The sequence below is a fragment of the Nansenia antarctica genome (genome assembly GCF_963989245.1).
Source record: "Nansenia antarctica genome assembly, chromosome: 7".
NCBI classification, from domain to species: Eukaryota; Metazoa; Chordata; class Actinopteri; order Argentiniformes; family Microstomatidae; genus Nansenia; species Nansenia antarctica.
Genome location: NC_137677.1, coordinates 54258306 through 54278471, shown reverse-complemented (window position 1 = coordinate 54278471; position 20166 = coordinate 54258306). Strand labels below are relative to the sequence as shown.

At 43.1% G+C, this 20166-nt stretch overlaps 1 protein-coding gene across 1 annotated transcript in view; it reads right to left on the bottom strand.

Moving 5' to 3' along the window:
- Window positions 1-238: 238 nt before the first annotated feature.
- pde11a (phosphodiesterase 11a) overlaps window positions 239-20166 on the bottom strand; it is a gene marked incomplete at its 5' end in the record, with an annotated part of 33411 nt that continues 13483 nt past the window's right edge. Inside the window, 15 exons of the mRNA XM_080535631.1 lie at window positions 239-902; window positions 3956-4039; window positions 5198-5272; window positions 5512-5575; window positions 5750-5827; window positions 6097-6197; window positions 8404-8494; window positions 8984-9093; window positions 10618-10725; window positions 10977-11123; window positions 14793-14843; window positions 16628-16720; window positions 16927-16994; window positions 18839-18914; window positions 20139-20166. The exon at window positions 20139-20166 is cut by the window's right edge and continues 105 nt beyond it. Of these exons, the coding sequence (XP_080391757.1) occupies window positions 681-902; window positions 3956-4039; window positions 5198-5272; window positions 5512-5575; window positions 5750-5827; window positions 6097-6197; window positions 8404-8494; window positions 8984-9093; window positions 10618-10725; window positions 10977-11123; window positions 14793-14843; window positions 16628-16720; window positions 16927-16994; window positions 18839-18914; window positions 20139-20166 (1396 nt within the window). The 3' untranslated portion in view covers window positions 239-680. The remainder of the gene's footprint in view (window positions 903-3955; window positions 4040-5197; window positions 5273-5511; window positions 5576-5749; window positions 5828-6096; window positions 6198-8403; window positions 8495-8983; window positions 9094-10617; window positions 10726-10976; window positions 11124-14792; window positions 14844-16627; window positions 16721-16926; window positions 16995-18838; window positions 18915-20138) is intronic.

Genomic DNA, 20166 nt, shown 5'->3' with positions numbered 1-20166 from the left:
GGCACAGGGAGGGAGCTGAGCATTGGATTTGCATTGCAAGCATCGCCACAGGCTCTGATGTTCCCCCAACCCCTTGATCCTTCAGTATGTCACATAGAGGTTACACAGCCAGGGCTCAACGTCATCAACACCACTTGCATATATACTATATATATACCATCTGTTCAAATTTGATATGTACATTACAAAAAAGACAAACCCCCCCCCCCCCCCCACCCCCCAAGAAAAAAAGGTTCTAGCAACAGATACTGAGAGCAACATAACCAAGTTACATAATGACAGTAGAGAAAAACCCTAGTAATGTCCTCCATGCGCCTCCTAGTAAGACTGCGGTTTCCTCGTGAAGCTGCCTCATTAACAACAGAGCTGTGTTAGTATTCATCCTCTTACTGGTTTGACATGTTGACCGCCAGGTCTGGAATCGTCAGAGAGATTAGCTGTGCTGCTCCGACAAGCACGTTAAAACACAGCAGCCCTCTCAGCCTCCCACACAGGAAGCTGTGGAAAGAGCAGGAAAACCTCGACGTAGGGTCGCGGCCGTCTAAAAGCCCACCTCTAGTTGCTAAAGCAATGAGCAGAGCCCATGAACCTCTGCATGCACTGCCTATTCTGCAGGCTGGCGTGGAAGAGGAAAGAAGCTAGTAGGCAGAGGAAAAGTTGCCCGGAGAGGGTAGTAGGAGCTAGCTGGCAGGTTTGGGAGGGTCAACGTTACAGCAGGGCGTGCTGCCATTGGTGGCCGTGGGACAACCGCTTGTCGCTGTGGTGTCACTGCTGCAACTACTCGTGGGCGTGGACTCACTCTGGCTACGCTGTCTCTCGTTGTTAAGCTCCTCCCACTTGGCCCTGTTGACTTGGATCAAGTCGACCATTGGTTGGAGCTTGGGGTTCAGTTTCACCAAAGTCTGGACAGAGAGAGAGAGAGAAAGGGCAAGATAAAGAGAAGAGAGGGAGAGAGAGAACATTAGGTTGTGAGAAGAAGGAAGACCACCTTCAGCATCGACTGCAATATATTATTAATAATACAGACAGGTCTCTAAAAAACAAAACAATGCAAAACAACCAACCGAAACAACATTCTGTTCTTGATGTGGTATGTTATGATCCATACAACAATTGTGCCTCTAAGACTAGAGGCTTAAAGAAAAAAGAGCATGGTGGACAGTAATTAGTTACTGGTGTCATTTTTGTTGTGTTGAATCATAAATGGCAGTTCAGTCACTCTGGCACATTGCCTTTCATAGAGCCGTTAATAAATTACCTCAGAGACTGGGAGGTTCTGTTCTCTTTACACTGTGTGGAGCTCCTTTAAACATGATCAACTTAACATAGCTTCGCAAAGCACTCTAATTAACCCTCATTTCATCAACCCAGCTGCATATGAAAACACAGACACTTCCCACAACTTTGAACAAACCTTTTCCCGTAACCTTGAGCACTCTGGATAGGAGCTGAGTCGCTCACAACACTTGTGTAAAATGACTCAACTGTAACTATAATTGACTATAAGAATGAGGCTCATCTCTCGACATCACCTTCACTGTACCACTTAGAACTGGCCTGTAGGACACAAATCTTCTATATACCAAAACAATGAGACCAGTAAAATCCAATTCTCACAACATTAAATGATGTACTGTTAAGAACTGTCTGTTGACTCAAACCATCTAACCTTCTCCAGCAGGTGGGGTTTGGAATGCATTTGTATTCATAAGGTGAGCTCACTAACTCACACAACAATTAAAACACTTATTGAAGAGATACACAGAAACAATGTTCTCTAATTCAGTGCAGTTCAGAAGTCAAGCCTATTTTTACATGTGCAAAAAACGTTCAAATGGCCACTCATTTGTGTGCAATGCATACTCATTTCCTGGGAGTGCTTTCAGTTTTGCACTACTTACTGTAACCCGGTGACCTTAAGTACATATATGAAACATGTAAAAAGGCACAAGCTGTTCAAAATACATCCACCATATTGGATTTCAAAACAAATCCACTGGGAATAGTGGAGAGCTCCAAGCCACATTGATTTCAACTGCATCTACCAGACCACAGGTCCAGTTCTCCGTCTTGTCGCCATGGGCATTCTGCTTTTAGTCCCTTGCATGCACTGATAGTGGAGGTCCTGTATAGACTTCTTTTTTTATCCCTGTTAGGGGAATTGTTACCAAACTGTGTGTGCTGCTCTACATGGGGTTGTAATTGCACAAAGTGTTCCTCCGATGGACAAAACATTGTGTGATCAACGTAATCTCCCCAGGAGTGTCTGGTCTGTAGGCTAATAGAGGAGGATTTTCTACAAGGATCGTCTGAGCCAGTGTCTCTCCTCCTTTTCCTTCCCCATCTAAAGCATTGTAGGGGGGAGAGAGAGAGAGCTTTGTCTCACGTTGTCTCCACAGCATCAATATTCCAGTGCAGTAGAGGGAGTGAGCAGTTGAGGGAGAGGCATGGTTATCTGGTGTTCTTTGAAGATGGAAGGTTACATAATGGGGGATTAATATTCCACACAGTAGCTAGCTACCACCAGATCAGTAGAGATTCTCTTCCTCCCACAGACAAAAAACCCTGCCTGTCTTTTCAACTTCCTCTGCTCTCCTCTTTCTCTGTTTTAATTGGCAGCGGTGTGATCGTGAGCTGGATATCTGCATTCTCTAAACATGGACATTTACATGATGCTCCTGAGAGGCTGTTGTTGGTACAGACCAACCTCCACACAGGAAGCTAATCTCTTTGTTTACTACAGAGACAGTAATTGGTTTCAAAACTGAGGGGAAAAGGCAGGCTACCGTATTTTCTTTCCACAAATGACACTCACATTGAATATATTATGATGATTGATGAAAGTATCTTTTTGCAGTAAATCTGAGAATAATCATGCCTCTAATTATTCATATTTACGGTCTGACTGGTCTTTAAGAGCTTCAGAGAGTATCAGTCCAGTGTTACCTTAAGAATAGTCTATACAGTAGAATATCAAAAGGTATGTTTGTGTATCAAAAGGTGTGGTTTGATATCAAAATAGATTCAGTAGGCAAATCAAGTCTTTAAATTCTATGAGGTTTGACAGAAATCATATCTAAAAGAACAAACTGTGTTTATATGACCAACTACATCCCTTTGCTGCTTCACATTCCATGTAATTTCCTCTTGTTTCCTCTCTGCTCTCCGCCTCAAACTACCCTTGTGTGTCAGTGGCTTTGATCTCCCCTGGATGCCAGGCTTCCTCTATCTCCCACACAGCCTCTGCCGCAGGGGGGAGGAGGGGCCAGGTAAGCTATAACGTCATCACCTGGGTCACACACACACGCACGCACGCGCACACACACACACACGCACACACACAGACACACACACACGCACACGCACAGACACAGACACAGACACAGACACAGACACAGACACAGACACAGACACACGCACACACACACACACACACACACACACACACACACACACACACACACACACACACACACACACACACACACACACACACAGGAGCTCAATCTCCCTATTTATTCCTTTCAGGGCAGTGCAGTGAGGCATGCCATACAGTACCTGGATAAAAGTCAATTATACAATACACAACATCATCATCACTAACGTCATGGCTTCTTTCATTCAAAGCACTTTGTTTGCCTAGCTTTCTAAAGATCAGGAAATGAGGCCTCATTCTTGTGTTCTCAGATAGACAGAACGTGTCCTTGAGGTTATTTCAGAGACATATTAAAAAAAGAACACCTATGAAAAAGAAAGTCTGATATTTCTGAAAGCAAAGAATGTTCACTTGTAGTGACATTTCCATTGCTCACGTCATTGAGGACAACAGCAGGCGAAGGACGGCAGCATCCTCTGATAGAGGGGAAGATGTCTGTACAAAGCTGAGTGGTGAGACCACAGTACCCTTGGGGGCTGGGGGAGTTGGGTAGGTTGAGGAGAAATAGCCATGGATTACCTCGTAAAGCGGTGCACAGATCCCATCGATCCACTCCAGCTGAAGCCCCGGCAACTCATCCTTCCGGTTTCGATCAAAGATGGCCTGGAAACACAAACACTGCTTTAAGCCTCTAAAGATTCCTCCATTCCTACTCACAGGGGCTCACAGACTACGGCACAGGGCAAAGGGAAAAGGACAAAGGATGGCTAACGTTCAAGGGCACGTGAATGAACAGTAGAGAAACATGACTGTTATGTTTGTCAGTGCTGTTAGAGAACTCAAGATTCTGTGCTCAGGGTGAGGAAAACGCTCCCTTTCCCATCGAGACGAAACAAGTTCATTCCAGTTCCGATTTTCTCTCCCGCAGCCTGAACTTCTGAGGCACCAGAGAGCCTGCGCTTCAGAGATAGTTACTGGGCTACGGCTTTGGATTGAATATTTAATTCCTCACACCCACATGCTTGGTGGTAAAGGGCTTGACACAGGCAGGCAGCGGAGGAAACCTGGGGGCTACAGCATTAGCCACTTCTGAGGGGAGGCAATGTGGCCAGGCACGATTAGTCAACAGCCAGTAATTACAGACCAACACAGGCTCCTGCTCCCGCTAACAACCTGCAACAATGTTTGGTCTTCAAAGCTACCGAATCAAATGCGGGCTATTCTGCTATATCAGTGTGATATGTGTTAGCTTTGAGTATGGTAACGCTACATTCACAATAGAGAGTGGCCGTGTGTAAGACAATGACATTGAATTTGTCTGTGGTCTGTGGATGTTCCTTTTCACTCTGAAATGGATTTCTTCGAAAAAGCACATTCCTCACAAGACAGCTAGAATAACCTACTGATATCTACCTTAGTAAAAGTGTCATCACTATCCTCTTGTTACTGTAGACAGGTGACGAGGTCAGAATGTGGAATGTGTTGAGTAACAAGCTTGTTATGTAAGGGAGGATTCTCAGGACACTCTCTGATAGAGGCCTGGTCCAAAGATTGCTGCAGGCAAACTGGAAGGACTCTGTGTACACACAGCTACAGTTCTCCTCTCTCACTGGTGTGACGCAAGCTCTGTGTAACTACTGACCAATACTGGAGCCATAGGATTTCTATCACCCCATTTGACAACAGCAGACCAGGAGGGAGGGAGGGATTTATGTCATTTGTACAAATTTGAGAAACACCAGATTATACCCAGTAAGGGGCCTTCGGGGGAGAGTGACATTTGAGTATTGGGTAATAAAAAGATGTGCATGCTGAACTCACTGAGGGGGTGAGCTTTAGTTCAGATCTCTCTCTATCACCCTGCTCAAAGAACTCACTGGTCACCAGCTCTGCTACCTGACAGTCAGAGAGAGAGAGACAAGAGAGAGACAAGAGAGAGACAAGAGAGAGACAAGAACACTTGGTGTTAGCAGGAGAGAACCAGTTCACATGAATACTGTGAAATGACAGGCCAGTGAATATACTTCAGGACAGCAAAATATGAACTTATAATATGAACTTGTATGCATTACATTACATACTGTATGTAATGATTTCATAATGTGAGATAATATGGGAATGGGATACTTCCGTACTTTGCGTGATATTTCCCAAGGTTTGGTGACGGCCCCCAAGTCACATGCTGTCATTAACATGGACCTGAGAGGAGTTCAGAGAGTCATTACTTCTGCTGTTAATCAACCGTCCACAACATCATAAACAACATAACCAGAAACAACCAGTTCACTGTAAAGACATACTCCCTACTTCAAGCTTTATTCATATTAAGAAATTAATAAGTGCATTTATGCTGACATTCTTCACATTGCTTACCTGCACATGTCTCTGTGGGCCTTCACATTCCAGTTGTATTCACCTTTGTTGACAAGCTCAAAGAACGTGTTTCTGTTCCTAGACAAAAGAAGGGTGGATTTCAGTTAATTCACATGTAGGTGATCTAAAATCCACAAGGGGGCAGTATAGACTAGACGATTTGTTGTGAGAATGGAGATTGGAGAATGGATTCTGTAGCTATACATCAAGTTTGAATGTTTCAAAATATGAATCCAGTCATAATAATACCTATGGAAAGACATTGGTCTAGGCATTGACGTGTGTTATCTAAGGGGATATCGTAACCATATTTCAACATCAAATCAAATGTGCATACAAGTACATACTCAAAGTAGAGCGTTAGGTCTGTGGCCAGAATGGACTGTTTTAACAGCTGCATGAGGTCACCATATTCTCTGGAGGACAGATTGGAGAAGATGTTGTGTCCCTGGGAAAAACACACAGCCAGGAAGAGTGTCATAACACACATATGGGAAGACTTCCTAAAAAAGATATATTTTAGTTCTCTTTCTCTCTGGACAAGCAAATAAATAAGTTGGAGTTAAAGGGAATAAAAACCTGTGCCTGAGCAAAAATGTCTACCGATCTGAGAATCAGCTACACCATGACTTTGTGGACATCAGCACATTGAGTCTTTGACTTGAAAGGGATTCCTGAGTGTCACATCAGCTGATGTAGGGCCGGATGTGCCACTCAATGGTGTGTGTGTGTGTGCTTGTGTGTATGTGTGTGCGTGTGTGCGTGTGTGTGTGTGTGTGTATGTGTGTGTGTGTGTGCGCGTGTGTGCGTGCGTGTGTGCGTGTGTGTGTGTGTGTGTGTGTGTGTTTCAGTCAAAGAGAACTCCACCAGAGGGGGTAAGATGAACCATCAGGAGATCATAGAAGAAGCTCTTAAGAAGTAAGTACCACTCCTATCATTACATATCTCTCTCCATCATGTATAATCCATGCCTACTTAGCACCCAGCGCTCTGGGATGTTACAAAGAGGGATTTGGAAGTCTTGGAGGAGAGAGATAGAGTGATATCCGGATGGAGTGGGGAGAGAGATGGAGGGATGTGGGGATGGACAGGAGCGAGATGGAGGTGTGAGAATGGAGAAGTAAGAGAAATGGAAGGATGACACAGGCAGGGAGGGAACCTCTGGAACAGGAGGGGCCCTGATACTTTCCTTGTGTGCTGGCTGAGATGACAGCACTGCTGCATATCTTTACAACACTAGCCTAGGCCACTGCTCATTGGCTACCATGAAATATTGAATAGCAGAATGGCGGAAACATGGAACACTGGAGTTCTCTCTATCTATCTTAATGAGAGAAGATGGAAAGACAGAGAGAGAGAGAGGGAGGAGAGGAGTGAGATAGACAGAGCGCCGTTTCGTTGAGAAGTTAAGTTTTAATTAATCGTTCCTGCCGGTTGGTGGACTGAATCTGTGAGCTCTCTTTTTCGCCTTGAATTAGGCACACTATTCATTTATATGCTAATGGCCATGGCAGTTATTCATCCCCTGTATCAACAGAAACCATTATGATATTCCAAGCAAACATTTGTCAGCTTACTGTGTCGTCAGCGACATGATAATGAAGCTAATGGAGCCTGCCCTGCTAAGCCTTGTCTCGGCTGCACCCTCAAATGCTTTTAATTACCACCTTACGCAAACCCAGTCGCCTGGTAAAATGTCTCTCTCAACCAATTACCACCAAATCTATCACTTCTAGAATTGCACTGATTGTGTGGAGTCACTGAGTGGTTGTCTATTTTGAAGAAATGAACATTTGTTTCTTGTGTGTAGCGATTTTGCCTTTCAACTGGGCAATTTTGGGTGTGGACTGTACAGGTGGTGCAGTGACCTGGGGTTCTTTCCATTCCAGATTGACACAACTTCTTCCCTTACACCTTTCTATCGAGTGAGCCCCTCAGTGACCTTTTCATGACATTTCTGCTAGTGAGCGAAGGGATAGCCTCAACACAGTCCTCTTCACATGACATGTACATTTAAAAAAGACAAACAACAACAAACAAACAAAAAAGTAATTCTTCCTCCTTCTAGCATTTTGACTGCCAATGGGCCCTTGGCCCTAGCATACGGTAGATGACTTTTCCTTATGATGACTGATGGATAACTGATTCACTTATTCCATCAATTGTTTTTTTGTAAGTCGCTTTGGAAAAAGGCGTCTGCTAAATGCCAAAAAATGTAAACGTAATGTAATGTAAGGGGAGGGAACATGGGAAAGGGCCATGGAGGTTTAAAATGGAACTCTCTCTATCCCATTCCCTTCCTATAAAAAGCTATAATTGTTTGAACTGTTTTTTAACTGTACAAATTGCAAGCTACTTACATTTGTTCAGTGCTTTGCCAGACATCTTTCTGTCATTTCATTGAAAATGTGGGAGGAAGAGGGTGTTCTATGAATTGCAATGATTTATGAGATACCCTTCATGCCGAAGGGATGTTTTTTGTTGACTTGTTTACAATGGAATGTAATCGGTGCCATCTTACATCCTGGTGACAGGGATTCCCCCTTGAGTGAAGGGGATGGAATGTATTGAAGCAAATGTTTATTTGGGAATGGAAAGGACCCCTGGTGTCACTCTGCAGGATCATGACAGAATATAAAGGACCCCTGGTGTACCTCGCTCTGCAGGATCATGACTGCGTGGTTGAAGTGGTGGTGCTCCAAAGTGGCTGAGGTCCCATACAACAGAGACAAGGCTGAGCCCGTCCTAGGGAAAAAGAAGAGGGATCAAAAAGACAGATGGAGTGTTACGTATATCGGCATTCCAAACTAAAATCGATAGATAGATAAAATCCTCTAAAATTCAACCTTTCAAATTCTCCTCACTAAAACATTCAACACTCCACTGTCAACATGACTCTCTAAAACTAGAGGTCAAATCTACAGAGGCAAAACTTTCTGCATTCAGCACCTGAAATCCTGCTGGCGGGTGACTGTGGTGTGTGGGCAGAATCACTAACCTAAAGAAATCCAACAGCAATTCGACCTGCTGCTCTAATTGTCTTCTCCAAGCCAGCCATGTTTACAGCAACTTCGTTAAAAAGACTGTTATGTAACTCTTATGCAACACGCTCTTTCTGTGCTGGACTGGTGCAGATGGCTACAGACCATAGAGGATGTACAGTGTGTGTGTGTGTGTGTGTGTGTATGTGTGTGTGTATGTGTGTGTTTAGTGTCCACAGCTTGGGTCACTCACTTGGCCTGGAAGGCGTTGTTGGTGCCACGGTGGTCCAGGTCGTGGCAGACACAGCCCACGAGGAGCGCTAGGATCTCCACTTCCGTCAGGGTCTCCTGGAAGCCAGCGGTCTGAGAAGTAGAGGGGAAAAGTTATCATTCAGTTATCATTCAGTTATCATTCAGTTATCATTCAGGGACCACGCACTCAACCTGAGGGCATCTAGGCAACCAGGCACCCTTAGGTACCATGAGCATGGTAATGAAGTCAACAATGTACTGGATGTGTGAAACAAAGGACATCCTTAGAGGCACATTGGAGATACAATTAATCTTCATTAGTTCTCTGTGAGAATACAATGCACCTGCAGGAACTTCAGTACACAGAGAGATTTATCACAGGGATGAGTCAGACATAGAGGCTCTGCACTGTGCGTCGCACCCTACAGGTCACTATCGGGAGGACGGCCGGGATGGGAACAGACCTGCGCCACTTCCAGTTTACTACGACACATGGCGGAGTCGCTCAGCTCTAAACAGCTTACACAGGACTATTTCATTTATAAATAATAATAATATTTACAGTACAGGCCAAAAGTTTGGACACACCTTCTCATTCAATGTGTTTCCTTTATTTTCATGACTATTTACATTGTAGATTCTCACTGAAGGCATCAAAACTATGAATGAACACATGTGGAATGATGTACTTAACAAAAAAGTGTGAAATAACTCTAAATATGTCTTATATTTTAGATTCCTCAAAGTAGCCACCCTTTGCTTTTTTGTTGTTAATAAAATAATTTTGTTGTTGTTGTTAATAAAATATATAATAATAATATTAAATATATATATATAATAACATATTATTATTAACACAGATTATATTAAATATTATTATTATATATTTTATTAACAACAAAAAAGCAAAGGGTGGCTACTTTGAGGAATCTAAAATATAAGACATATTTAGAGTTATTCCTATGTGTTCATTAATAATAATAATATTCCTATGTGTTCATTCATAGTTTTGATGCCTTCAGTGAGAATCTACAATGTACCAAATAGTCATGAAAATAAAGGAAACGCATTGAATGAGAAGGTGTGTCCAAACTTTTGGCCTGTACTGTATATAAATAATATTTTCATTTCAATAATAAATTCAGATGGGGATCCATGCATGAACGCTGGACTTGGATCAAATAAACTAAGAGTGTGTGTGTGTGTGTGTGTGTGTGTATGTGTGCGCGTGCGTGTGTGCGTGCGTGTGTGCGTGCCTACATTTGTGTGTGTATGATTGCCCCGTGGATCTTATGAAGTATGAAGATGCTATAACATGAGGCAGGTTCTCTAGCGTCTCAAACAAAACAGATCAGCCCTAGCTGGATAGTTGGATAGCTACTGGATAGTTTGTTTGTACAGTAAAACACACAGCACATTCACATTATACTCAATGATGTGGGAGGAAAATTAAGAAGAAAAAAAAACATGCAGAGAAAAGAGGAGAGGAAAAATGACAAGCAAGCAGAAGATGAATCAGTTTTGTATCCTGTCTAGAGTCAATGTGCTGGAGCACTCGTGGTCACTTTGACGTGTTGCTCTACATGGTGTAAGCTGGTGTGGTACATACTGTCACTGCTCCTCATCCATACTAACCATCAGTATAGCGAACATGCACTGGCAGACATTGAAGGCGTGCCTCCAGTTATGGTAGAGGACCATCCGGTAGTTCTTCCTGACCGTCAACAGCCACCTGCACAGCGTCTGTCCATAGACACAGAGAGACGGGAGGGAAGTGAAAGGTCGTTTGTTTAGTCAAACAAAAAGAAACAATCATTGTAAAACCCCTAACCCTAACCCTTTCTTTGGGCGTAATGGAACCAACGGGATAGTTTGAAAATGTTAAACCATGCCCTATTGGCGCACTGGACAATTTATCGAGTGCACCTAATGCATTTGAAAGAGAATAACTAGTGTTGGTACCCGGGTCTGGTGCAGACAGGCAGCTGTCTCACCTCATAGTCGATCTTGAATTTCTGCACCATGCCCAGCTCCATGAACATTCGGAGGGCTGCTGTTATCATGGCATCCACGTCCAGCGAGAAATCATCAAAGGAGAGTTTATCGATGCCAAGCTCGCAAACAAGAGGGATGTTAGCTGCCTGTTAGAGGAAGAAAGGTAGAGAAAAAGAGTGTGAGAAAGGAAGAAAGCTACTAGAGAGCAAGAGAAAAGAGAGAGAGAGAGAGAGAGAGAGAGATAGCGACAGAGGTCTGAAGAGAGTGTGCCATTTTGAGACATTGAAAATATTAAAACTGGCTAATTAAGACTCAGAGGGGTTTAGTCAGAAAGAGTTCAAATGAGCGGGTTCAAATGAGAAAGTATCGCCATGGGAATGCCGTGTTGTTTACTCTCTGTGAGCTCATTGACAAATTGTGGTCGTAGAGTCCACCGCTTTCTATTTTTAACCCAGCAGCCCTCTAGAAACACACCGACGATTCACAAAACCAATTTAAACATACAGAACTGTACCAATGCCTTCACATCATAGAGGGTATTCTAACCAGGGCTAAATATACAGTACTGTACCAAGCCTTCACTTCATAGTGGGTATTCTAACCGGGGCTAAACCATAAACATTCAGATATTCCCGAGAAATGGTTTCTGGCTTCCATGTGTCCACTTAATTTCTACTGTCCACTGGCCTTTCACTCTAATAAGGGAGAGAATACCCCACAATGTTCTGTGACAGTTTTCCTGAGGTGAACCTGTATGAGCACTGTTCTACCATTCCCACACAGAGAGCAGCCACGAGAACCCCATCATCTCTCATTGTTTGCCTTTCACAGAGAGCAGCCACGAGAACCCCATCATCTCTCATTGTTGTACATCGTAGACTACAGGAGGAAAAAGTCCGAGATCCTGCCCCTGCTCATCGACGGAGAGAGCGTAGAGATGGTCTCAAACCTCCGTTTCCTGGGACACATCATACGGGATGACCTGGCCTGGAAGGACAACACTAAAGGCACCATCAAGAGGGCACAACAGCGGCTATACACCCTGAGATGCCTCAAGAAACAACACAGCAAGCAGGAGATGCTGGTGGCCTTCTACCACGGCGCAGTGGAGAGCATCCTCACCTTCGGCATCTCCAACTGGTACCACAGCTGCACGGCAGCGGAGAGAAACGATCTACAGAGAGTCGTGAGAACAGCACAGGGGATCACCGGCGCCACCCTCCCCTCTCTGGAGAAGCTGTACGAAACACGCTGTCTCAGGAGGGCCTCCAAGATCTCCAAGGACCCGACCCACCCTGGGCACGAACACTTTGTCAAGCTGCCCTCGAACAGGAGGTACAGGACCCCGGCCGCTAAGACAAACAGACTGAAGAACTGCTTCTACCACAGGGCCGTCAAGGCCCTGAACACAGAAAAGGCCTAAGTTCTGGGCCCAGGACAAGTCCGAACGGATTGTAATGGCAGCTAGTGCTGAGGCACAAACATGTACATTTTCAAGCCTGCAAACTGTGACACTTTAAAAAAAATGTGAAAAAATACTTTCTTGTGCAATATGACAACCCTAGTTGACTATCTGTGCAGTATAGTACAGTGGATTGTGTACATAGCCTCTATTGATGTAAACCAGCTCTCTATCTTCTTGTGATTTTATGCATCTATGCTTTTTCCAAAATGTGTTTCTTTTTCCTTTCTTAAACACCAGGGGAGCCTCCCCTCCTAAATTTCGTTGTTTGGTACCTGTACTGTAACAATGACAAATAAAGTCTATCTATCTTTCAGGTCAGCAGGTGTGTTCCACTAATCCAACGCCTTGGGTTATGAATGGCAGCCAAGGTTGTTTACCGGGTGACATTTACAATTCAGTGAAATCCTTGGTAGAGCGTGTTCACTGAGGCTCTATATGTAGGACAGTTATGAAAGGGGAAAGGCAGGGTACGGTGCAGAGTGAAGCAGAGCTATAGTGTGAGTTCTTTCTGGGTGAGGGGGCTGGGAGATCTGACAGACACAGAGCTACAGCTCAGGCTTTGTTCTAATGGCCATGGGGAAGACATCTTCATCAAAGTGTATGGAAATACATTTAACATATCACACACAGACATTCACGCATCTCTGCGTTTTTTTTCACATTATGTGACATGTTTTTCTTCCCTCCCCCTTCGATTGGTTTCACAGGCATGCTCTAAAACTGTATAAATAATGCAATGAAAATGATTGGCTATTGATTGGAGTAATCCATTTTAAATACCACAATTAGTTCATTTCATCAGGGATTTGAAGGAGCATTGCCCCGGCCTGTATGAAGGCATGCACCACACTGCAGCTCCTGGAAGCAATCAGAAAATGAGCTCTGAGAGGCAAGTCATCAATCTATTTCTATCAAGGACTGCCATTAATGATTTTCCATTTTCCATTTTGAAGGTAATGAGTACCAATGCTTCATTTAAAAGAGCATCTCTTAACTAGAAAAAGTCTTATTTTGGTAGTGGAAAAAGTTTAAAGATGGTTTGGACAATTAGATGAGTAATTGAAAGAAAGCCAGATAGTAGGATAGACCAAAGGCTAAAAAAGCAATATAACAATAGTTGGACTTGCTGAAGCAAGCCCACTAATTAAAGTGTCTATTTGCAAAACACAGTCACACGTTGAGCCATATACATACAGTACAGTATGCACGTTTAACCTTGGGCAACTAGATGAATCATACATTTCTTATTCCATTAGTGTGCGAATGTACGACTGTAGCAACAGAACATTTTGTCTCATCAAGATACAGTCTATTTCAGCAAGAGATCAATTAATAATGACCATTTATATATTTACATGTTTTTCACAGAAAGTTCTTCGAAATTCAGATTATCTAAGTCTCCATTTGATCCACAGTACTCATCATAGACTACAGAAAAAACATGCCCTTGTGGTGTATACAATTTCCTCCCAAGCTCCCATCCTGAAATAGAATATATCTCAGACATATTCAAAGACAATTATTAAAAAGGACATCCCAGCAAACAATAAATGTTTCCAGCACATCAGATCTCATTTAATGTGGTTGAGAAACAACTATTGTTTGTGAGATAATGGTATAAGGAGGTACAGGACCCCGGCCTCTAAGACAAACAGACTGAAGGACTGCTTCTACCACAGGGCCGTCAAGGCCCTGAACACAGAAAAGGCCTAAGTTCTGGGCCCAGGACAGTCCGGACGGATTGTATGGCAGCTAGTGCTGAGGCACAAACATGTACATTTTCAAGCCTGCAAACTGAGACACTTTAAAATAATGTGAAAAAATACTCTTTGTGCAATATGACAACCCTAGTTGACTATCTGTGCAGTATAGTACAGTGGATTGTGTACATAGCCTTTATTGATGTAAACCAGCTCCTTACCTTCTTGTGATTTTATGCATCTATGCTTTTTCTAAAATGTGTTTTCTTTTTCCTTTCCTTACACCAGGGGAGCCACCCCTCCTAAATTTCGTTGTTTGGTACCTGTACTGTAGCAATGACAAATAAAGTCCATTCCATTCCATTCCATTCCATAAGATAGTAATACATATACCGGTACTGTATATCAACATGTAAGTGATGAGGTGAGGTTGTGTTTTTGTATGGTAGTTTTAACAGTGATGTATGGTCATCTTGAGGTTTGTGTTCACAGTCATGGTCACATGGGACAGACATTGACCACCCTATATTGACATCAGTCGCATATTCAACTTAACCTACAGTACCAGAAGTGTTCTGGGAACCAAACACAGTCTGTTGGGATAAATTCATCTCTCGCATAATGCTAACATAAATTACCACATAAATTACCTTGAACTTGTCAACCTCAGTCTTGGAACAGGTGGCGTGGTACGATAGAACCTGCAAGAGAATTACAGATTTTGACTCATACAGTTTACAATATTCCTAATAGTGGAGAGTTGGAAAGCAATTTTCAGAAATACTGTACAGTTATATCAGGTCTAATATTGTGACACTTTTACCCCTCACACTCAGCAAGACTTCAAATAGAAGTGGTCTAATGGAGTCTCATTCCAGAGCTCTTCCAGAGAACCAACAAAAATTCTGGTTTTGTGTCAATGACGGAATGCCTCTCTCAGCTCAGAAGGTTTAGAATCCTCACAGCTCTAGAACGCTCGAGAAACAGAAATGTCAGCAGTGATTCCATCCCTATGCTTTCCTCATTTCCTGGGAGAAATACCTTGCACAGTCTCGCAGCTCCTTATTTGATCAAGAGCACTCATGTTTATTCAGTTCTGCCAGCGGCAATGCATCTCCATGCTCTGCTCGTGCTCGTTCCATACCTTCCTCCCTGTGTTCCACTATAGCTACACTATCTCAGTCCCTCCGACTCTCTGCTGCCTTTAATCCTAACAACACACACAAAAATAAGAGAGGGAGATTTGGTGACTGAGTTCTATCTAGTTGACTATAAAGGGAGTCTAGACTTTGGTAGAGAGAGAGACGACGGCATCAGATGCTGAGGATATGGGAGAGCCATAGAAAATGAGGAGGGAGAGGGGGAAAAAGAGGGAAAGAGAAAAGAGAAGAGAAGCAGAGAGTGATAGCGTGGGAAAGAGCTCCTGATGGGGTCATCGGCCTGTCTGAGTGACTGACCCTACACTCACAGCCACACTGGAGTCACCACGTCCCTGCAGTCAGTCCACCTAAACTAGGATATTCACCAGATCCTGCCCACCAAAACAAAACAGCTCACCAACAACCCTACTGTACCTTCATGACACACATCTGAGTTGACAGAATGTGGGCAATATGACCTAAAACACAAGCAAATGCAGTACACTAAAATGCTATGTCAAATTGTAAAGTGCATCTAGAAATGCTGGTTCCAACTGCCACGAGTGAACATACTGAACTCCTCAAAAAAAGTTCGGAAACGTTATTTCGGTCGATGGAAAGCCTGATTAGTCGCCTTTACGACGAGGTACAACTTGTAAGGATCATGCATTCGTGGAATGAGCAACACAGCTAACCGTGTGGGTAGCGGACAAAACATTTTGCCAAAATCCCCTGTAATATTCTTTCAATGGGGGCAGTGTCATGGTGTGAGGCGGTATCTCTCTCACAGGCAAAACAGAAGTTGTCATCATTGAAGGCAATCTCAATGCAGTGAGATATCGGAATGACATTCTGGAGCCAGTGGCGATCCCATATCTCTAGAATCTGGGACCTAACTCCATCCTCCAGGATGACAACGCTCGCCCCCACAGAGCCAGGATCATCTTGAGAGATGAAGGATGTTTTTTTCCTTATTACTGTGGGAGAGTGCAATAATCCAATCCACCAAGCAACTCAAAACGAGAGTGAATACTAACAGAAGAATATTGCTGGGGATTTTGGCAACATTTCTTGGGCCGCTATCCCCACGATTAGCTGTGTTGCTCATTCCACAAATGCATGATCCTTACAAGTTGTACCTCGTTGTAAAGGTGACTAATCAGGCTTTACAACGATATAAAATACAATACCAATTGCTATTATTAAAGGGGAGGAATAATCGACCGAAATAACGTTTCCAAACTTTTTTTTTTGAGGAGTTTATAACAACGAGTTTATAACAACAGTATCTATACATATTACATATGTAATATGTAACCAATAAAGTTAGAGTTAGCGGTTCTTACATCTAGAGCAACTGACTGCTTGGCCCAGGACTTCTTCACCTGGTCATACATGATGGTGTTGTTGATACCCAGGCCGCAGAAGATCACAAATGCCTGAGAGGGGATTGGAACACACACGCAGTCATACGCACGTGCACGCATGCACGCATGAACACACACATACACACACAAAATGATGAGTTACGGAACATTCATAAGGTCAGGAAATACCTGGAGCCAGGAGAGAAATATGTTTGGCATCATTGCACGTAAACAACCCTCCTCCTTTCAGTTTCGTAAGAAGATTTGTACGGACATACCTCAAAAAGTCTTTGGTCTGCATCGTCAAATGGTTTACCGTCCAACCTATTGAGCACCTGAGCCACGCCTGCAACAACCAGAGAGATCACTGACACATACAGACACCTCAGAGCGACCCACATCTCCCTCAATGGCACCCAGTCCAGAAACACACTGGCTTATCTGACATAGGTAATTATGCCTGACATTGACTGGGCTCTCATACACACAACACAGCCCTGCTCCCAGAGCCCCAATTAGGAGCACATCACACCCACACATTCATTACCTAAAGTCATTGATAAAAGAAGAAATGATTTTCAATACAAATGAACGCAGAAGGGTTATTCTGATATTAATCCTCAGTGCACGGCAGACTGTTACATAAACAGTGAAGCGCAGCTTGTGGTTTATGGTAACAGACAGTACGGCTAGTTTGAGAACAGTGTGGATTCTAGATGCATGTTGCTGTTACACCAGAGGTACAGTTATGCCTCTTTTAAGAGAAAGTAAAAGAGACATAATTGAAATAGTAGTGATGACCCCTGTAATTATATTGTTTAATTATTTTGTCATCTCTGGTTGGAGGTCATGCCAATGGCAACAAAAGAGCAGTGAGTATCCTTTTATTTCAAAGATGAGTCCCCAGGTTTGGATGAGCGCCAGCTCGCAAAGACAGTCCCCTCTCCTTGGTTTATCTGCTAATTAAAAAAGCCCAGGACTTTGCTGATAAGGCTAATTGTTAGTTGACAGAGAAGCCCCTTTTATCACCAGAGAGGAATTATGCTAACAAGCAGATATTCAAGTGAACATTCCCTGAGGAAGTCATTGTGGTTCTCGTACAGGATGTTTCTGTAGGTTAGAAAGAAACACATTCTACCTTACTGTGATGTCAGTGGAATTACGTTTTTTTTTACAACCTTTATACTGAGTATTCAGAGAATGAGAACACTGACATCAGAGTCTGAGTCTGGCCCAAGGCCGTCTTGTCTTCTAAACAGACTGCAACCTCGGTACATGGCGAAAGGAAAACAACCTTTTGAATGAACGGATCCTTGACATGATCATTTCTGCTGCTGCCGTTGTGTGCTTATAATGGCTTTCACTCCAGTTCCTGATAGTTTCCTCCCACACATACATGTTTCTCTCTCTTGCTCTCACTGTCTCACCCCCTCCCATTTTTAAACCCCCTACACACTCTATTCAGGCTTGCATGCACGCACACGTGCACACGTGCACACACACACACACACACCGTTGTTGTTGCAACCCTGTACCCCTGTACGGTGCTTTCTCTGGCATGCTGATCACTTTGCACTCGAAAAAAACAACGAACGACTTCCCAAGTCAGATCTCTGTGGGCCTGAGTGGAGCTGCTAGCACTGCCTCCCTGCAACACTAGGTCGGAGATCAATGATTTATCAGGGTGTCAGTGTGGCGTGGGCCTGGGGCTGATTCTAGAACAGAGAGGAGGAGGTGGCAGTGCTGGAGCAGACAGGACTGGAAACTCCTCTACATGTATATGTGTGTGTGTGTGTGTGTGTGTGTGTGTGTATTTGTGTGTGTGTGTGTTTGTGTGTGTGTGTGTGTGTCTGTGTCTGTGTGTCTGTGTAGTGATGGGGGAGACTTGGCTTTAATCAGGCTAAACTGCTTTAATTGAGCCTAGTTTTCTCCTACATGCAGACTGACTACCTTCTTACATTACAAAACATGTTGGAATCTGAGGTTTCCGCCATAATGTTCGAGAAGTGTCTGACATTTGGCTTGGTGACAGTCCTCTCTCATTATTCAAATCACTTCAAGCTTCAACGAGGAATTATGTCTTAATGCTGACATCTGTCAAGACATCTTTATCACAAAGCATGCCATGGTACACATAACTGTCCAAAGAAATCTGTGAGGAAAAAAAAGGACTACAGTATTTGAACTTACCAATGATTTGATGGTTGCTGTTCCAGATAGGTACACAGAGCACAGAACGAATGTGGAAGCCTGAGAACTGGTCTGCCTGAGAACAAGAAGGAGGACAATGAGCTGAGAGCAAAGATGTTGTATTATCATACATTCTCTATCATAAGGAGGGATAGATAACACACCATTCCTGCTCTATTTCAGTTGGAGTATCAACTATGTTTTTCTGGAACAGGCTCCTAGATCAATTGCACTAGCATTTGCCAATAGAAAAAAACATATATCTCTTGGAGCAACTGAAATATTCCTTTTCAATTCTTACCTTTCATATTCTTTTACTTTCATTTAATCCAAGTGTTTTGTTTTCATTAAAAAAAGAAATTAGACTCTTATGATTGTATTACTTTCTAAGGGGAGGCTTCTCAACAAGCCCTACCCCATTTGTGACAGGGTCTGGTGAAAAAGTCCCCAAGTAGGGCAAGGTCATTTTCATTTATTTGTACATATTATGAAAGTGCAGATTGTAAGCTTTCAAATGATGTGTCATACATTAAAATCTGCTTATTTGAATGTTGGTACACCTCAAACCAAATACCAGAGAATCAAAACAAACGTCTTTGCTACCATTGTGTTGGTAGCTAGCTAGCAGCTAAGAAGGAACATCACTATGAACATCTAACTGCACGTTTAGCACATCACAACATGCTGATAGAACATCAACACGCTAAAAACACATAACATAATTAGATGATCACACAGTCCTTGCTTTTGAACACGTCCTAAAACGTACGTTTGTTTACAAGCCATGTATCACTAGCCCAGTAACTTACGAAGCAAGGTATCAAACACCACTCCTCATTCCATTCCATGCATTACAATGAGGCCATCCTCTGATTTCTACTTCCACCATGGGAGGACATGGATTAAAATGAGCCCATTCTCTGATGTTTACCTCCCTTGCTATGCGTAGCTTTTGCAAAACTATCTATGCATATACAGTGCATGGTTCACCACAATAGAATTGTAATAACATAGGCATCGCTGGTCGCATTTTATGAGCTGTTATCATTATCAACAGTTGAGAGAGGAAGTAAAATATCAGAGAGAATACTGTCAGAGCTATATCAAAGGGATATTATGTAATTCATAATCATTATGACAGCATGCAACGATCAAAGGTGTAATATTATTGTTGAGTCTTTTATGAAGCTGGTTTCTCAGAATGTAACCGATACACACTGTTGCTGAACAGTTCCAGTTCCTTGTGGAAAAACATGTCGTTTCCTCTGAAGTAACAGTAGAAGATGTTTAGCATTTTTACCTCTGCATCGAATCGAGGATCCTGGTAG